Source organism: Alosa sapidissima, chromosome 10 (assembly GCF_018492685.1).
Source record: "Alosa sapidissima isolate fAloSap1 chromosome 10, fAloSap1.pri, whole genome shotgun sequence".
Classification (NCBI taxonomy): domain Eukaryota; kingdom Metazoa; phylum Chordata; class Actinopteri; order Clupeiformes; family Clupeidae; genus Alosa; species Alosa sapidissima.
In genome coordinates, this window is record NC_055966.1 from 34,575,947 (window position 1) to 34,596,380 (window position 20,434).

The 20,434-nt window shown below is 43.2% G+C and overlaps 2 protein-coding genes across 5 annotated transcripts; one reads left to right on the plus strand and one right to left on the minus strand.

Annotated features, from left to right (window-relative positions):
* Positions 1–218: 218 nt before the first annotated feature.
* rpp38 (ribonuclease P/MRP 38 subunit) lies at positions 219–1,748 on the minus strand. The gene is made up of 2 exons (XM_042105716.1): positions 1,606–1,748; positions 219–1,246 (listed from the first exon to the last, which is right to left on the minus strand). The coding sequence occupies exon 2, from the start codon at positions 1,227–1,229 to the stop codon at positions 414–416; it is 816 nt and encodes a 271-aa protein (XP_041961650.1). The 5' UTR covers positions 1,230–1,246; positions 1,606–1,748; the 3' UTR covers positions 219–413.
* Positions 1,749–1,775: 27 nt separating this feature from the next.
* On the plus strand, positions 1,776–18,432 carry LOC121719918 (acyl-CoA-binding protein-like). 4 transcript variants are annotated; one of them, XM_042105679.1, is made up of 19 exons: positions 1,776–1,914; positions 2,342–2,457; positions 3,367–3,484; positions 3,569–3,631; positions 6,294–6,418; positions 6,795–6,976; positions 7,391–7,515; positions 7,621–7,729; positions 8,354–8,447; positions 9,462–9,587; positions 11,940–12,041; positions 12,463–12,546; positions 12,893–13,000; positions 13,188–13,318; positions 13,754–13,877; positions 14,892–14,970; positions 15,532–15,625; positions 16,646–16,765; positions 17,044–18,432. In XM_042105679.1, the coding sequence occupies exons 2-19, from the start codon at positions 2,446–2,448 to the stop codon at positions 17,162–17,164; spliced, it is 1,917 nt and encodes a 638-aa protein (XP_041961613.1). In that variant the 5' UTR covers positions 1,776–1,914; positions 2,342–2,445; the 3' UTR covers positions 17,165–18,432. The 4 variants fall into 4 exon arrangements, with proteins under 4 accessions (XP_041961613.1, XP_041961612.1, XP_041961610.1 ...); XM_042105676.1 differs by lacking the exons at positions 1,776–1,914; positions 2,342–2,457; positions 3,367–3,484; positions 3,569–3,631 and adding exons at positions 5,445–5,615; positions 5,986–6,108 and having other exon boundaries at positions 7,618–7,729; XM_042105677.1 differs by lacking the exons at positions 1,776–1,914; positions 2,342–2,457; positions 3,367–3,484; positions 3,569–3,631 and adding exons at positions 5,445–5,615; positions 5,986–6,108.
* Positions 18,433–20,434: the final 2,002 nt, after the last annotated feature.

Consider the following 20,434-nt stretch of genomic DNA (forward strand, 5'->3'; position numbering starts at 1 on the left):
ACGTGAGCCATGTTTGTACGTGTTGTGGTACGAATGCCCAGAAATTGGAGCCGCTTTGACAACACCCAAAGTACTTGCCTTATTTTAGAGGTTTTTTCTTTTTTAAAATATAAAATGTGTAGTTTTGAAATGCTCAGCTTTCTCTTTCTGAAAACAATATTTTTAATGAGCTCCATCGCAACTTGTTTAAGAAATTGATAAATTACCAGCACCATGAGTACATGACGATCATCCAACTATGGGAATTATTTTAATTATAGTACACAGTGGATTATACCAGCATGGATTTGACTGAATAAATTCATCCAAATTATGAGACTAATTACATGGTTTGTGACTTCTTCAGTTGTCTTCAGTTAGGCTGTAGAAGCATATGTTTGTTACCAAAACAACAGTTATAGTCCTGAAGTTCATCACTTCAATTTATTTTTCTTTGGTTTGCGAATTTTTGAGGGATTTGGAACAATCCTCTTTACTTTCAGAGGTTGTAAACAAGAGGATGAGGGGGTTGTGGTGCCAGGAGTCTCTTCAAGTTTGCGTTTCTGTCCTCTCGCCGGTTCCCTCTCCTCCGATTTCTCCTCTTGATGACCCTCCTCGGAGCCCACTGCCTGTCCTGCAAGTGAGGGTACCCAAGCAACGTCTAGTGATGGCACTTTTGGCACTATGGCTGCTACGGTGTCGGTGAACGCTGGTGTTTCACGCTTGAACCCAAGAGCCAGGAGGCATTTGAGCCCCATGATGCCTGCCAGGTTCTCGCTCAGTCTTGGCACCTGGCAGGCTGGCACCAAACGGGTTTTACTCAAGGGGATTAGGTGCTGTGTCATGTGTCTGGGTTTGACCGAGTTGCACACAAGCACGAGAGACAGCTCGTTCCTCTCCAGGCCCTTGGTGACCTCATTTATGCCAATAGCTAGTTGCTTCCTTGTGGCAATGTCTGTCCAGCCTTGCTCTGAGGTTTGAACAGGCTGAACATCAATTTTTTGCTGTGATGGTTCCTTGGCTTCCTCCAGTTTCTTTGGCTTCTTTCTCTTCCCCCACATTCGAAAGGCCTTCACCTCTCTCTTTTGGAGACCAATCTCTGAGATTCTATCTTTCAAGGTATTGAGGATGAAATGCATCTGGTCACTGTTCAGAGGAGTCCAGTGATAATCAAATGGGTTATTGAGGGAGGTCTTCACAGGAATTGGTTTCTTTTTTGATTTCTTGCCTGATTTTATTTGTGTTGCCATTCTTGTACAACTTTTTGCTGAAAAAAAACAAAGAAATTACGTGAGACAGTTTCTAACAATTCAACGCTAGCCTCGGTGCTTCGTTGTTTACATACTGTGGCTGAGACAGGTGGCCTGGGATATAAATGCTAATCAATATTAATTGTTATTAGTAAAACGAGTTAATAATCAAATCAACTTGGTCTAAAAGCGCATTAGTCAGCCATGTCCACGGTTAACATAGCTAATCCATCTAAACTCCTAGTAAATGTTACTTGTCATCATGTCATATGTTTTTTTTTGTTGTTGTTGTTCAGATCATTAATATAGAGCCCATTAAAACCGTTTAATCACTAAAAGCAGACTCGCTAGATGTGCACTTAGATAAGTCACTTACCAGATCAACATGTAGTTAGTGTGTGCAGAGCCCGTCTCTCTGGTGTGTGTTAGGGCGCCGCCATGTTGTTTTACATTCACACTTTATTCCTTCCCCCTGGAACAACTGGCAGTGGACAAGGGTTCCTACCAGTGTTCAGCAGACTGTCTAACGGCCCTGACAGAAATACAGTTACTTCTCTATGATAACTGTTATAGTCTTGGAGTGGACAACAACCATTTGATTGCTCTTTAATTTTCAAGTCTAATGGTAGAAAAGTGTGAAATATATTAAGCACAACTACAAAACGGCAGCTAACTACGGCGAAGGGTGACGTTAAAGCCAACGTTAACGTTATCTTACTGTAAATGTAGCCTACTGTTAAACGTTAACGTTAGTTAACTATCGCTAGCATGATAGATAGATAGATAGATATCACGCCGTGTTTTGCATTGACAGTAAAACTGTAAATTACAAGTATACAGTCACGACAAGGTACAGTCTACTGTCCTATTACACACGTAAGATGTATGGTGTAGCCGCAGACGGGTTCTGCTGTAGCCCAGAAAGTGTTTGCAGTGAGCGAGCTACTTTGGTACCAGTTCACGGTTTACACTCCAGTCCTGCGTGCAAAGCTGAATAGTAATTAGACATTCTCTGACCCTAGCCTCATTACAGAACAGATTGAATGGCTGCAAGTTGCAACTGCCCATTGGACTTCTGCCAACCAATCAGCTTTCACTTTCCACCCCTGCAGTGCTCGGAGGCCTGGTTTAGTATTATCGTGAGCCTTTATTCATCTGCAGAGGTATCCTGTGGAGTGGTCGTGAGAAGAGCCAACCGAACGAAAAACGGAGGAAAATGTCTTTGCAGGTAACGCTATAACTCCTTTACGCTGACCAACTGCATTGGATGATGTCTTGGTCAAAGCTATCTGTGTCAGAACTCTGTGGCCTATTTATGTACTGTAATGTAATATTTCAGTTAGCCTACGTACAGGCCTATGTCAGTGGGTAGGGAGAATATAAATAATTGAAAGCTGAACCAGCAGTACATATGCCTACACATTTTGAACAAGGGAGCATCACTTGCAGCGTTTTGTCAGCAAAAATGAAAGAAATTGGCTGTAATTTTTCGTTAAATAATTTCAGATATTACTTTCTTCCCTTTTTTTTTTTTTTTTTTGTTAGAAACAGTTGCTTAACAAAGACTTTGGCCGTCACGGGCATTGCACGCGCATTTCTTAGTTACACCGGCCAAAGTTGTTGAGCAACTGATCGGACTGAATTATAAATTGCCCAGATTATGTGTGAGTGTGAGAGCATAGAGTATTCACACAACTCTTAAGCACATTGTGGGGAAATATAATAGTACATGTACAGTTGCATCACACAATAGGCCTACAGAATGACTGGGAAGATTAGAAATTAATCTCCTCCACAACATGCCATAAACTCAGATATTTGCTCTCCAGATTGTCTGCTAAAACAAACACATAGGCATAGCATATAATTTAGTAAAACTAATGATCATAATTATAACAATACAAATAATACTAGTGGATCACTGTGAAGTAGATTTCTGCATTCAACTTGGCACCATCACACCAACATCTGTAAAGATATGCCTGTTTTTCATAGAATGTCACGTATGTAGGCTACTTCATAAGGTAGGCCTACCCATATTTTATCATTAGGACTGTGTTATAGTGTCATGTGTAATATTTATCAGGACATATGATGCTTCAGTTCATAAATGGTGAATAACTTGTTTTTCCTGCAGGCAGAATTTGAGCAGCACGCGGAGGATGTGAAGAAGGTGAAGAGCAGGCCCACTGATCAGGAGCTCTTGGACATGTATGGCTATTACAAGCAAGCCACCGTTGGGGACGTAAACATCGGTAACTAGTGTCCCAGTCCTTAAATGATAGACCTTTCACACACAGCATACTAAGATCTCCCTAAGCATCCCATTCTCTCCTCAGACAGACCTGGGATGTTGGATATGAAGGGGAAGGCCAAATGGGATTCATGGAATTCCAGGAAAGGTAATACTAGTTCAGATTCAGTATTTTAATATAAAATGAGTACAGCACCTTAATTCTTGTTTTTTGTTTTGTTTAGTTTTTTTGTCAGTTTCAAAGTTCATGTTATGGACTATCTGTCATTAGAATGCTTTGGCAGTGAAGAATTGTTGCTGTGCAATTAACCACACTTATCAGCACTCAAGCTATGCTTCATTACTATTTCAGGTATGTCTAAAGAGGATGCCATGACCGCCTACATCGCCTTGGCCAAGGAGATCATTGCCAAATATGGCATGTGATGACAGAAACCTGAGTGAAATTTAGAATTGAGAAAAGCAATAGAAAATACATGCATTTATTAACTATTCAAGTTTTTATTTGTAGTGTTGCATTAACCCTAACTTCATTTGTCATTTTACTTTTAATTCTTGCACATAATTACTTCTGATCATTTAAGTCATGCACATTTTGTTTATGTAACTGGTTGACTGATTTATTTAATAAATTCTATTCATTTAGAAACTTTCTGTGTTGTGCATGATGATTTGAGTTAGAAAAGCAATCATTATGTTATCCAGTCTGGTAAAATTGTTTATTGAAAAATGAAACCATACTGTATATATTTCTTGGTTTATTGTTTCATTTGAAACTTGCAAGCAAACATAGTCCACTACGTGACATGTTTTTGGGGTAGTTCAGTAAACAAATGTAAAAGAACCAATTTAATCTGTCATGCTTTGTAGCAATAGACCCTGTTATGCATCACTGTATGTAGTGCACAGCACAATAGCCTGGCCTTGCTATGGTGGTCACAGATTCACAAACACAAGCACCCTTTGTCCTCATTAGGCAAGACTCCAACAGGGAATATGCAAGATGAACTCAGCTGGGGAAGCTACATTGGTGGAACGGTGGTACAGAATTGTAATCAACAGTCTTGCATTGAGTATTTCACTGCTGCATTGAGGTTATTTACGGGTGTCAAAGGCATAGCTCATCCCTCCTTAATGCCCCAGTTATTATTATGGGCATGACACATGGTATTTGGCAGACACTTTTGTTCAAAGCATCTTACAGTGTATGAACACTGCATAAGTTAAAAAAAATAGTTTCAAAAAAAGTTGAAAGGCCTACATTAAGCATAATAGTAATAATGATAACAACAATATCACAATGAAAAGAATGAGTTCTCATGAACAAAGACCATTAACATACACACCAAGGTGCAAGGTGAACAAATGACTCTTTAAAAAACTTCTTGAAAGTTCCAAAACTATCACAAGAACACAGAACACTAGACAACTAATTACAACACAGAGGAGAGGTCTTGATAGTGACCTTTTAGTGTTAATGGATGGAACTGCAGTGGGCAAGTGGGGATGTAGAGATCATATTCAAATAGCAGGTGCAGATCCAGTAAGTGTCCTACAAACCAAAGTGAGAGATTTGAATTTTATTCTGGAAAGCCAATGGAGAGCAACTACGCGAGGAGTTGTGTGTCTTCTTTGGCTGATTAAAGTCGACCAGACGTATTATTAATCTTGCCTTGAGAACTCATGCAAAATAGAGCATAGAACTTTTCTAATACAACAATAGGGCTGAATGAGGGCAGTCCCTAAGGTTAGGTATGATATCTCAAAGTCTAACCACCAGATAGTAGCCTAATTAACGCAACGGGCAAGTTACCCCAAGAGCAAGACATTGACATGAGTGAACAACAATTAATATGCTGGGTCTCTGAAAAAGGGGGATTTTCATTCTGCCAAAGAGCTACTTTGACTGCTGTCCACAGTGTGCACATGCGCAGTGTCAGATCTTCCGGATTCTATCGAGTTGGACTGTAAACTGGGGGAAAGGTAACCAGAGTGTCGGAGGCTGCCCCGGGAGTGACTGTTTGTGCGACCACAGCTCACTTGACCTGCATGACAAATCAGTCTACAAACAGCAGTAAAGGACAACGTGAACAAGTCTGCTTTAAGACAGCAGGCAACGTTGAACTACAGAGGTGAGCTTGCATCTTTTGTTCGGTAACGTTATTTCTTTCTCTGCTAGAAGCTATTATAGATAACGTTATTTCGCATGTTAATAAGGTGTTTATTTCGCATGTTTAAACAGTTGACACACACACGTTAATTTAGACTACTTTGCATCTTGTGAATGGTTAAAGAATTGACGACGTTGTTGCTGGAGGAGCTGCAGTAGTCGACTAGTCTTCAGTTGGTAAACAATGACGTTGTTGCAAAGTAAAAGTTAGCCTAATCTAATCTAAGGGAATAAGCTAGCATTGTACTTTGCCATTGCTCACTTCTCATCGCCCCGTTTAATCCCTCAATGAAACGTTCACTCTTAACTCATAATTTTTCCCTTTTTGACAGGTTACAGGATGGACAACCAAGTGTTCGAATCGACGGCTGAACAGACGTTTCAGTATCAGAGCACCCTGCCTCCGCTCCCAGTGCCTTCGCTGGAAGGAACGCTCAGCAAATACTTGGAATCAGGTAGGTAGTGGGACAGGTTGCCAGGTTGTAATCGACAGCTCTACCTGATGTGTTTTCAACTTCTTTACTGACAGACTAGGTTTGATTTCTCACTGAAAATAAGTGTGAACAAGTAATTGGCGTCCCGCTGAGATCATTAAAACTGTGTGATGATCGTATTTTTTTGTCACTCTTCAATGTTTTAGTGAGACCTTTCACAACTGAAGAAGAGTTCAAAAACACTGCAGCCATAGTGAAGCAGTTTGGTGATGGTGTCGGACATGACCTACATCAAAGACTGCTTCAAAGAGCCAAGAGTCGGAGGAACTGGGTAACGTAACCGTAACCATAGGAAATGTCCTTTCCAGGTCTGGCTAGTTGTCTGGTCAGGTACTGGAAAATGTATAGGTTTTATCAATTCAGCTAACAGATTAGATAATAATTCACAAAAGACTCGGCATCTGAGCCTTATGTAACTTCTGTACGTTTGCACTGTGGCAGATAGAGATAAGATGATTTGTTTTATCACGACCATAGCCCTTCAGCGCTTAGTTTAGATTACTCACTCGCTTACCGATTAGTGTGAACTTAACCACAGCCTTTTGTTGCCTACACCTTTTTATTGCTTCAGTGTGGAGTCTTGTTTTAACGGTGGTATTTGGGCTTAGCGCACGTCTGCCTCCCTCACTCTTACCTCCTACCCACAGCTGGAAGACTGGTGGCTGAGTGCGGCATACCTGGAGGTCCGCATGCCCTCTCAGCTCAATGTGAACTTCGGGGGTCCGGCGCCTTACCTGGAGCACTGCTGGCCACCCTGTGAAGGCAAACAACTGGAGCGGACCAGCATCAGCGTCTGGCACAACCTGCAGTACTGGGACCTCATCCGCACGTAAGGAGGTGTCAGAGTGCCCTTTAGTGGGCTGCGCTTTGAATTGTAGACAGACAGACAGACAGACAGTTTAGGTAGATAGATAGATAGATAGATAGATAGATAGATATTGATCTTTTCAGAAATTCATCTTGCACCATACAGTTTGTCAGATAGACAGACAAAAAGGAAAGGACCACTAAACCTAACCCTCCCATAACCTCACACAAAAACAATACACAACACCAAGTTTTGGTTAGGTACTGACAGACAGACAACACCAAGTTTTGGTTAGGTACTGTACTCATAGAAAAGTCATTCAGTCTTGGACACTCCGCGTATGAATGACTTTAAGCGTGTTTGTTTGAATAACTAGTGAAAATTCTCCACAGCGAGGGCATGGTGTTAATGCTTTGTGGTTGTTTGTTGGGTCAGAGAAAGGCTGGCCATCCACAAGTCGGGCAGCACGCCCTTCGACATGGATCAGTTCCGCATGCTCTTCAACACATGCAAGGTGCCAGGCATCACCAAGGATTCAATCATCAACTACTTCCGAACAGGTAAAACTTCACTGTTTACTCTGAAGCTTGCTTCAGGTAGCAGTTTGTCGCTGTGTTTTATATAGCGGTGTGCAATTTGTCCTAAATGTTCTCCGTGCCCAGCAGAGACTGAGGGAGCGTGCCCTTCGCATCTAATCGTGATGTGCCGTGGGCGGATTTTCACATTTGATGTGCTGTGCAATGGTCAAATCCTCACCCCACCTGAACTCTTAAGGTAAGCAAATGCAATACACTTTGCATTTTGCCGTCACTTTGCAGGACGTTGCCGTGATTTAGTTCACAAATGAAAAAGGCAAAGCAACTTGAATGCTTTTGCACAGTGTTTGTTTGCCGTAAATGACATGCCCATTGGTTTTGCAAGAGAAAAGAAAACTAAGAACTGGCTTGCCTTTTGAGAACTGGCTTGCCTTTTGAGAACTGGCTTGCCTTTTGAGAACTGGCTTGCCTTTTGTTGAAAGGAATTTTACTATTGTTCTAAATAAGTAAGTATTTTGGATTCCTTTTGTTTCAGTTTCCTTTTGTTTTATTGACAAGGTGCTATGTGACACCATGAAAACACACCTCTCTTCTCTGTGTTGGCACGGAGAAGGAAGCAAACACGCTGTAGCTTGCTTTGTAAACAGTGCTCACTCTAAATGTCCAGTAGACCGTGGACTGCCCCTAACGTGCCTTGCTAATGCCCCTGCAGGCAACTCACCCACATCAGGGGCCTAACGTGCCTCGCTAATGCCCCTGCAGGCAACTCACCCACATCAGGGGCCTAACGTGCCTCGCTAATGCCCCTGCAGGCAACTCACCCACATCAGGGGCCTAACATGCCTTGCTAATGCCCCTGCAGGCAACTCACCCACATCAGGCAGTGCTGCGACGGAGAGCCATCCGGTGAGGGGGTGTCCGCCCTCACCACCGAGGAGAGGACCCGCTGGGCCAAGGTAAGAGCCAATCACAGCCTCCACCACCGCAGAGTCTCTGGTCAGTCAGGCCGATCCAGTAACACCCGGGCTACACCGGGTCCGCAGCTCCGTTCGCGCCACATAAAAATAGTTTTAGAATTCTGGTCTGATTTTTTTGAACGTACGCGCCGCTATCACATCTGGTGTAGCCAGTTCCCGTGGTTATTGTGGAAGCTAACTGTTGCAGCAGACGCAAGCGAAACGCTTCAGTTACGTGTCCAGTGTAGCCTTCCTGTAAGCCTCTCGTCTTAATCCCGTGAGATGACCACGGTAGGTTTGTCCTCCCCTCCGGTCAGACGGCTACTGCGATGCTTATCCTATCAGAGCTGTAGGCCTGTCCTCACCCAAGCAGACCTTTAGAACAACGTTGGTAAACACAGCTGGGGTTTTGTTACACTCATCCTATTAGAACACGATGGCAGCTGATATCCTATTAGAGCACAGGGGCCACAGATCCGTACCAGCAAAGTGTTGTAAGCTCTGTCCAAGCTAGACTATTAGACTTTTCATTCATTCATTCATTCATTCATTCATTCATTTGGAATGCCAGCAGCAAAATGGCCATTGGAGACACAAGTGTCTCAAGAGAGCTATTCTGAGGCACTGATTCCAGTGGGTCTTAAATAGAGGCCAAAGTTTGTGGTCTCAGACAGTTTTTTTGTTGTTATTGCAAAGACATAATCCATAAATGATTAAAATGTAAGGGATAATGTATAGAACGCCGGTCATTATCGGGAAATAAGTCCCAACAGGGTGAACCGGACCCCGACGCGCAGCGGAGGCGTCTTGTTCCGCCCTTAAGGGACAACAAAGCAAAACCCATTTTCCTTGACAGCGGTCTGTTATTGAGAAATAGCAGACCACCGAACGTTGGGAGGGCCCATTGAAGTGAATGGAGCATTCTTCAGCTTTATGAAGAGCCATGTAATAAGTAAATGTAATCATTCAGGCCATGATTGCTATTTTCACTATGTCGTCCCTGCTCTCTTATAGACGAGGGAGCACCTGGTGTCACTGGACCCGGCCAATGAGAGCATCCTAGAGATCATTCAGAGCAGTCTGTTCGTCGTGTCCTTGGACGACAGCAAGCCTTATGCTACACCAGAGAACTATTCACCGGTAATACAAATACACACACACACACACACACACACACACTCAAAGAGGCCGACTACCAGCTACATACAGATTCTATAAAACCATACTATATACCCAAACACACATACATACATATCTTTACCATATACAGCGGGGAAAATAAGTATTGAACGCGTCAACATTTTTCTCAGTAAAGATATTTCTGATGGGGCTATCGACTTGAAATTTGAAATTTTTACCAGATGTCAGTAACAACCCAAGTAATCCACACACACAAAGATATCAAAACAAATAAGTCCATAAATTAAGTCGTGTGTAATAAAGTGAAATGACACAGGGAAAAAGTATTGAACACACTTGCTGAAATGTATTTAATACTTAGTAGAAAACCCTTTGTTGGTAATGACTGTATGAAGAAACTAGTCTACAACATTAGTCCGCTGTGATTTTTGCCCATTCTTCCACACAAACTGTCTTCAAATCTTGAAGGTTCCGGGGGCTTCTTCTATGAACTCTGATCTTCAGTTCTTTCCAGAGATTTTCAATTGGATTCAAGTCTGGTGATTGACTGGGCCATTCTAACAGCTTGATTTTCTTTCTCTGAAACCAATTGAGAGTTTGCTTGGCTGTGTGTTTGGGATTGTTGTCTTGCCAGTGCCAGACGCTGAAAAACAGCCCCATACCATGATGCTCCCACCTCCAAACTTCACTGTTGGTATGGTGTTTTTAGGATGATGTGCAGTGCCATTTCTCCTCCAAACATGGTTTATGCTATGACAGCCAAAGAGTTCAATTTTGGTCTCATCTGACCAGATTATATTCTTCCAGTATGTTATTGCCTTATCCAGATGTTGTGCAGCAAACTTTAAGCGAGCTTCCACATGACTTTTCTTGAGCAGTGGTGTCTTGCGTGGTGAGCGTGCATAGAGGCCATGACGGTTGAGTGCATTACTAATGGTTTTCTTTGAAACAACTGTACCTGCATCTTCCAGGTCTTTCTGAAGATCTCCGCGAGTGGTCCTTGTTTCTTCCACAACTCCTCTAATTATTCTACGGACTCCTCTGTCAGAAATCTTGTGAGGAGTACCTGGTCGTGGCCAGTTAATGGTGAAATGATGTTCTTTCCACTTCCGGATAATGGCCCCAACAGTGCTCATTGGAACTTTCAGAAGTTTAGATATGCGTCTGTAACCAATGCCATCCGTATGTTTTTCTACAATAAGCTTGTGAAGGTCTTGGGACAGCTCTTTGCTTTTACCCATCATGAAATGCTTCTTGGGTGACACCTTGGTCATGAGAAACCTTTTTATAGGCCATCAATTAGGACTAATCCAGCTGATATTAATTTGCACTGATAGGGGGGCAGGATTGCTTCCTAAATATGGACAGATTTTAGCTGGTTTATTGGCTTCCCATGCCTTTTTACACCCCTTTTTCTTCATGTGTTCAATACTTTTTTCCTGTGTCATTTCACTTTATTACACACAACCTAATTTATGGACTCATTTGTTTTGATATCTTTGTGTGTGTGTATTACTTGGGTTGTTACTGACATCTGGGGAAAATTTCAAGTCGATAGCCCCATCAGAAATATATTTACTGAGAAAAATGTTAACGCGTTCAATACTTATTTTCCCCGCTGTATATGATTGCACTCGTGCTATTTTTCAGTCTCTCACCTTCCCCTTATCTCTGCTGCTAATAACAGGTTGAAGTATATGGATTTGTATGTGTGGTTTGTAGGTCAGTTATTTAGAGGTTTTGGCTCCAGATCTTGCTGTTATTTATAGATCAGAGTCTGTCTTCATTGCCTGCACACACATACTCATACAAACACGAGAACCCACAGAGACAGATACTGTTGTATAGTATAGTAAGTATATATACTCTTTTGATCCCGTGAGGGAAATTTGGTCCCTGCATTTATCCCAATCCGTGAATTAGTGAAACACACAGTGAGGTGAAGCACACACTAATCCCGGCGCTCGGGGAGCAGTGAGGGGTTAGGTGCCTTGCTCAAGGGCACTTCAGCCATGGCCTACCGGTCGGGGTTCGAACTGGCAACCCTCCGGTTACAAGTCCGAAGCGCCAACCAGTAGGCCACAGCTGCCCCCCTGTTTCTTGAGGTTAAGGATGTGTTTGTGTCTTTAAAATCTCTCTTCAGTATAGTTTGGACTCATAAATACCTTCTGTTGCCCACTCTCCTCCTTCTGTTGCCCACTCTCCTCCTCCTTCTGTTGCCCACTCTCCTCCTTCTGTTGCCCACTCTCCTCTTTCCCCTCCCACCTTCCACTTCTCCACCTTTTCTTTCTGTCTGTCTGTCTGTTTGTCTTTCTTTCTTTCTTTCTTTCTTCCTTTGTCTAACCCCCCCAGATAACGTTGCAGGCCCTGGTTGGTGACCCCACCATCCGCTGGGGTGATAAATCCTACAACTACCTCAGCTTTGCTGACGGCACGTTCGGCTCCAACTGTGACGTGAGTTCCCTGGCCTTCAACATCACATAATGCGTTCGGGCTGCTACTCCAAGTATGCTGAGCCTACTCTGGGATTTTGAATTGGTGTGAAAATTCCAACAGCACCCCGCATTTAACATCAGTTTCATAGTGTTGTACTCTGAAGGAGCATTCTTGGGCTACTACAAGCATAGATATGGAAACCTACGGGTTTGGGCAAGAGACGGATTGGCAGAAAGCAATGTCACTTAAACTGTATATAGCACAACATAAATTAGTCGCTATTATTGAGCCATTGGACTTTTACAAAATGGGCATGGTTTGGCACTGCACTAAAATGACAAATTATAGTAAAGATGTATCAACTGCCATACCATCCCGAAGTACTTGTTGCCTTGGTAATATGTTGATTTTGATAGAAGTGCCTTTGTGTGTTGGTCAGCACGCTCCCTATGACGCCATGATCCTCATCTCCCTCTGCTACTATGTGGACCAGAAGCTGAAAGCCTGCAATGGCAAATGGAAGGTATGGACTAACGACATGAGAATGGGCTTTTACAGTAATCACATGAGCGGCCTTGAGTCAGTTTGTGTTTTGCATGGTTTTCATTCTCTATCTCTCTCCCTCTCTCTCTCTCCCTCTCTCTCTCTCTCTCTCTCTCTCTCTCTCACACTCACTCTCTCTCTGTATCTCTCTCTGTATCTCTCTCTGTATCTCTTTCTATCTCTCTCTCTATCTCTCTCTCTCTCTCTCTCTCTCTCTCTCTCCCTCTCTCTATCTCTCTCTCTCTCTCCCTCTCTCTATCTCTCTCTCTCTTTCTCTCTATCTCCCTCTCTCTATCTCTCTCTCTCTCTCTCTCTCTCTCTCTCAGGGCTCGGAGGTCGTTCGTCAGCTGCCACTCCCTGAGGAGCTTGTTTTCACTGTAGATGACCGCATCAGAAGAGACATCAGTCTGGCCAAAGATCAGTACTACAAAACAGTAAGTCCTGCCACCCAGCTCATCCCTGCGCGGACTTCCATTGTTTGATCTGCTGTGACTGGAGTGGTTGAGGCTAACCTGACACTGTGATGAGTGTTTGTTCTCTTCCTCTCTCTGTTATTGTTTGTGTGTGTGTGTGTGTGTGTGTGTGTGTGTGTGTGTGTGTGTGTGCGCGCGCGCACTACAGACTCAAGATCTGCAGGTTGTGACGTATGCGTTCACCTCATTTGGCAAAGCGGCCATCAAGAAGAGGAAACTCCATCCAGACACATTTGTGCAGCTGGCCCTACAGCTGGCTTACTACAGACTTCACCACAAGTAAGGGCCAGTCCACCTGCTCTCTCTGTCTATCTCCATCCTGAATTATTGGATAATGGGAAGGTCGAACCGTTAGCATAGATGCTAAAAGTCTGCTTCATATCTTGGATCACATTTGAGTGAATATGGAGTATTGTATATAGTATATAGTGTATATATACTCTTTTGATGCTGTGAGGGAAATTTGGTCTCTGCATTTATCCCAATCCGTGAATTAGTGAAACACACTCCGCACACAGTGAACACACAGTGAGGTGAAGCACACTAATCCCGACGCAGTGAGCTGCCTGCAACAACAGCGGCGCTCGTGGAGCAGTGAGGGGTTAGGTGCCTTGCTCAAGGGCACTTCAGCCGTTCCCACTGGTCGGGGCTCGAACCGGCAACCCTCCGGTTACAGGTCCGGAGTGCTGACCTCTGTGGGCCTTTGGTGTTCAGGGTCGGGAGTTGCTATGAGACGGCCACCACGCGGAGGTTCTACCATGGTCGCACGGAGACCATGAGGCCGTGCACCACTGAGGCTCAGAGCTGGTGTAGGATCATGCTGGACCCTACAGCAAGTGTAAGTGACTTACACTCACACACACACATGCTGCACACACACACATACACACACATGCTACACACACACACATGCTGCGCGCACACACACACACACACACACACACATGCTGCACACACACACACACACACATGCTGCACACACACACATACACACACATGCTGCACACACACACATACACACACATGCTACACACACATACACACACATGCTACACACACACACACACACACACACATGCTGCACACACACACACACATACGCAAGCTAAAGGCCATGGGTCCATTGGACACCAGGACAGGTGTACGTAACATGCAAGCGCAGTAGCACAGTCCACCATTACTGTAAGCTGTGAAGGATCATGCAGGGTCAGGTGACCACCTGCAGACAGCGAGGATGCATAATGCCCTCTGACACACGCACGCACGCACGCACGCACGCACGCACACGCATGCACACACACATGCAGACAGCGAGGATGGATAATGCCCTCTGACACACGCATGCACGCACGCACACACGCACGCACGCACACACACATGCAGACAGCGAGGATGCATAATGCCCTCTGACGCACGCACGCACGCACGCACACACACATGCAGACAGCAAGGATGCCTAATGCCCTCTAACGCACGCACGCACGCACACACGCACGCACGCACACACACATGCAGACGGCGAGGATGCATAATGCCCTCTGACACACGCATGCACGCACGCACACACGCACGCACGCACACACACATGCAGACAGCGAGGATGCATAATGCCCTCTGACGCACGCACGCACGCACACACACATGCAGACAGCAAGGATGCCTAATGCCCTCTGACGCACGCACGCACGCACGCACACACACATGCAGACAGCAAAGATGCATAATGCCCTCTGACACACACACACACACACACACACACACACACACACACACACACACATGCTACACACACACACTCACACGGACAGTGAGGATGCATAATGTCCTCTGACCGTGAGCTTTGTGTTCTCAGGCAGAAACAAAGAGAACAGCACTGCAGAAAGCGGCTAACAAGCACAACAAACTCATGAACGAGGCCCAGAATGGAAAGGGTATGGATACATGCATTGGAGGGATGGAGGGATGGATACATGCATGGAGGGATGGAGGGATGGAGGGATGGATACATGCATGGAGGGATGGAGGGATTGAGGGATGGATGGATACATGCATGGAGGGATGGAGGGATGGATACATGCATGGAGGGATGGAGGGATGGAGGGATGGATACATGCATGGAGGGATGGAGGGATTGAGGGATGGATGGATGGATGGATGGATGGAGGGATGGATGGATACATGCATGGAGGGATGGATACATGCATGGAGGGATGGATGGAGGGATGTATGGATGGATGGAGGGATATATGGATATATGGATGGGGGGATGGATGGATGGATGGATGGATGCCATGCCTCTGGGAATGTGGCAGTTTAGTTCTGCTCCCAGTAAACACATTGTGTCATTACATGGCTGTTGTTGTTTGTGGGATGGAGGTACTCATGTCTGATGCTGTTGTTGTTTGTGGGATGGAGGTACTCATGTCTGATGCTGTTGTTGTTTGTGGGATGGAGGTACTCATGTCTGATGCTTGTTTGTGGGGTTGGGACAGGTATTGATAGACACCTGCTCGGCCTGAGCCTGATCGCCAAGGAGGAGGGACTTCCTGTTCCAGAGTTGTTCACTGATCCTGTCTTTGCAAAGAGGTGAGCAAGTATAAGCATACTCTTTTTGATCCTGTGAGGGAAATTTGGTCTCTGCATTTATCCCAATCCGTAAATTAGTGAAACACACTCAGCACTCAGTGAACAGAAGCACACATTAATCCCGGCGCAGTGAGCTGCCTACAACAACAGCGGCGCTCGGGGAGCAGTGAGGGGTTAGGTGCCTTGCTCAAGGGCACTTCAGCCGTGCCTACTGGTCAGGGTTCGATCCGGCAACCCTCCGGTTACAAGTCCGAAGCGCTAACCAGTAGGCCACGGCTGCCCAACAACATAGCAACATAGTGTCTGTGTGTTTGTGTGTTTGTGTTTGTTTTTCCATGACCTGCTTTCACATTAATAGATTCTTCATCATTGTGTGTGTGTGTAAGTGTGTGAGAGAAAGTGATTTTGATTGTGTTTAACACATACGTGCTTCACTCTGCCTTCTCTCCCAACTCCTTGGGATAAGGAATGTCTCTCGTAGTGATGCTGATCGTATTTAACACATACATTTTACTCCATGTCTCTCGTAGTGATGCTGATCGTATTTAACACATACATTTTACTCCATGTCTCTTGTAGTGATGCTGATCGTATTTAACACATACATTTTACTCCATGTCTCTTGTAGTGATGCTGATTGTATTTAACACATACATTTTTCTCCATGTCTCTTGTAGTGATGTTGATTATATTGAACACATACATTTTACTCCATGTGTCTTGTAGTGATGTTGATTATATTGAACACATACATTTTACTCCATGTCTCTTGTAGTGATGCTGATCGTATTTAACACATACATTTTACTCCATGTCTCTTGTAGTGATGTTGATTATATTGAACACATACATTTTACTCCATGTCTCTTGTAGTGATGTTGATTATATTTAACACATACATTTTACTCCATGTGTCTTGTAGTGATGTTGATTATATTGAACACATACATTTTACTCCATGTCTCTTGTAGTGATGCTGATCGTATTTAACACATACATTTTACTCCATGTCTCTTGTAGCGGAGGGGGCGGAAACTTCACTCTGTCCACCAGTCTAGTGGGTTACACCACAGTGCTCGGGGCAGTGGCTCCCATGGTGCACCATGGCTATGGATTCTTCTACCGCATCCGGGACGATAGGTACATATTTTTAATAAAATAGTGAATGAATGAATGTTTGAGTAATTGAGACAAAAACAGAAACTGATGAGAGTGAGAAGAAATAGGTGTTCTTTTTGCATCAGTAATACTGATGTACAGGTTGGCTATGTGCCAGTCAACTAATTCACCTCACTTCTCTAGTAAGCATGTTGGAAGTTGAGAATGAACTACAGCCATTGACACATGTAGGTAAAACCTCAGGTACATGATGACCATTCAGTGCCTTATCCAAACGCCTGCATGTGTCTGTGTGTCAGGTTGGTGGCGTCATGCAGCGCTTGGAAGTCCTGTGCCGAGACGAACGCCGAGGCTTTCTTCCACAGCTTCTCCACCTCCCTCCACGAGATGCTCGCACTCACCACCCTGTCTCAGCTCTAGAGCACCCCCAAGTGGTGGAGGTCTCCTACTCCACATGCAAGTTACACCAGTCAGCCTTCACCTTTTCTGTACACAAACATTACAACATGTGTTTGATAACATAGAAGTGTAACCAGGTAGGGTACATAGTGACATAGCATAATTTTTGTGCTTAAAACATCAGATTGTCGTTGAAACGGAGAGGAATTTGACACCAAGCTCCTGTTTCTTTTCATGCCGTCCCCTCCTCTATGTCTGGTGCAATGCAATGCAACGTTAAAGCTTTCACTCGGCCAAAGCAGACAAATCTTTAAGTGCTGCTTATTTGGTACAGGACTCCGTATGCTGCAGGTAAACCATGCAAGCGTTCACCTGGGCCTTCTAGTTGGCTGCATGCAGTGCAGCGCCACCTTTTGGTAATTTCAGTAAATGCACACATCAATGCAATATGTATCGGTAAACTATTGGCACATAACTCACTACCAACAGAATGAAAGGAGAATGTATTCCTCTGTGTTGTTTTCACAATTTCTTTTGCACTTAACTACTGTTCAATTATTTGTCTTCCAAAGCATGATTTATTTTTATGTAGAGATATTTTGTATAATTGCTTTGATTTTTAATGTTGCGTTACTTACACTTTGAAGCATTGATTCATTTAATCTAGTCTTTCAACCATGTAAAACATGAATGTCAAGGGCTATTTGCATCTGATATCTTCCCAGTCTTCCCTCCAGCCCTCGGCCCTGTGGGCATTTTCACTTCGCAAAACAAGGAATGACTATGATAGGCATGGGATCAGCAGGCCAGTCCACAACAAGTTGTTTACAACGTCAACATGCATTCAGCTGAGCTGTATGTGATGTGGGGGGCTGGTGGTTCAGAAGAGGTTTTGTAGGAGCAGGCAGTGTTGTGTCAGTGTTAATGAATGAATGACTGACTGAATGAATGACTGAATTGACCCCCCTAATTGAAGCATAATAAATATGCATTTTAATGTAGATCTATTTCAATGATTACACTGCTAAGACTAAGTAGGATTAAACGTGGTTGTGGATGTAATGTTTATGGGAGACTGTTTTGATTTTAGATCTACAGGCCCTGACTTGTAAAGAATGGAATATAGAAATGAAAGATGATTTCTAAGAATCTGTGACCCTGGTGCATATGAATTCATAATGCCTGTCTAATTAAATAGGCATGCTGTGTTTGAATGTTTGATAATGCACATGGTTTTACTAAACAACATTCTTCCATATTTATTTTGAAGGAGTATGGAAAACAAACCAGATTGACTGAATTTATCATGTCTTGATTATGTCTGGAGTGAGGGGTTGGTTATGTCTGTGTTTTCACATATAGGCTACACAAAATCCCTGCTCCTAACTGGTCCTCATTTTTTAGATTAATACTTAAAACTCCAATTGTGCTATTTAAAATACAACCCCAAAACAGAAAAAGGTGGGACATTGTGTAAATTGCAAATAAAAACAGAATGTCATAATATACAAGTCTTGTAAACCTATATTTAGCAGCAAAAAGGACAACATATCAAATGTCGAAAATGAAAATTTGGACTATTTCATGGAAAGTATATGTTAATTTTGAATTTGATGCCAGCAATATGTTTTTAAAAAAAATTGGGACGGGAGCATTTTTACCACTGTGCTGCTTCACCTCTTCATTTAACATAATTCTGTAAATGTTTAGGAACTGAGGAGATCATTTGCTACAGTTTTGATAATGAAATGTTGTCCCATTACTCCCCGATATACAGTAGGATTTCAGTTGCTCAACAGTATGGGGTTTTCTTAGTCATGCTTTTCATTCCATTATGCACCTAATTTGACAAATCTGGACTGCAGACAGGCCATATTAGCACCTGGACTCTTCCTCTATGGAGAAATACCATTTAAATATGTGCAGAATTTATTTTGGCATGTTTTCCTGAAATATTCAAGGTCGTCCGTGAAAAAGACATTGCCTGGATGCCATATATGTTGCTTAAAACCTGTATACATCATTCAGAATTGATTGTGCTTTGCTAAATGTGCAAGATGCCCATGCTGTAGGCATTAATGGTCCTCCACACCGTCATAGATGTTGGGTTTCGAACTGAGCACTAAAACAAGTTGGATAGGTTGGATACTTGAATAGGCCCTCTCCTCTTTAGCCCAGATGAGTCCATGATTTCCAAAAAGAATGGCAAACATTGATTGGTCTAACCACAGGACCTTTTTCCATGTTACCTCAGTCCATTTTAAACAAGCTCAGGCCCAGATAAGAGGGTGGTATTTTCTGTATCAATACAATTTTAGCTGTTACATTTTGGCTGCAGTTTTTGAATTGAGTATCAAACTGGGCACATAGACAATGGTTATCAGAGGTTTTCCTGAGCCCCACAATGACAGGTCTGGAGACAGGTCTGGTGTTGATGCAATGCCATCTGAGGTCCAAAAGACCACGGCCATCCAATGTGTTTTTCAGCTATTTCCCCTGTTTGCAAAGATTTCTTTGGATTCTCGGAATGTTTTAATAATATTATGTCCTGTAGATGATGAACTTCCTAAATATGTCATGTTAAGAAGCATTAAAATTACATTGTTTCATCATTTGTGCACACAGGTTTACACAGAGTGATGAATACCCCTACAGCTTTACTTCTAAGAGACCCTGCCTCTCTGGGATGCTCTTTTTCATACCCAATTGTGTTGCCATAGTTACCCTAATTAGTTGTAAAACATTCTTCCTTTTGTTTTCTTTATCATTACACAACTGTTCCAGCATTTTGTTGCCCCCGTCCCAACTTTTTTTGAAACATGTTGCATATTTTCCATGAAATAGTCAAATTTGTCATTTTCAACATTTGATATGTTGTCTCTGTCCTTTTTGCAACTAAATATGAGTTTAAGAGATTTGCAGATTATTACATTCTGTTTTTATTCACATTTTACACAACATCCCAACTTTTTCTGTTTTGGGGTTGTAGTTGTCACCTATAACTAGACAGTTCTCATCAAGGGCCAAGTACAATTGTCTCACTTAAAACGTCTCAAATGTCAAGTCATTTAATTTATAATTTATGTATTCATTTATTTATCTTGATTTATGACATCATTCTAATCATTCCATTCAATATAGCTTTTGGCCAGAGCCTTATAGATAGATCTATCTATAAGGCTCTGGCTTTGGCGAAGTCTTTTACTTTATTCCAGAATTAGATCTTTGTTGCCGGAACATATTTGTCCTGTATATTTTTCATAATTATGACTTCATTAGTGGCATTTCACA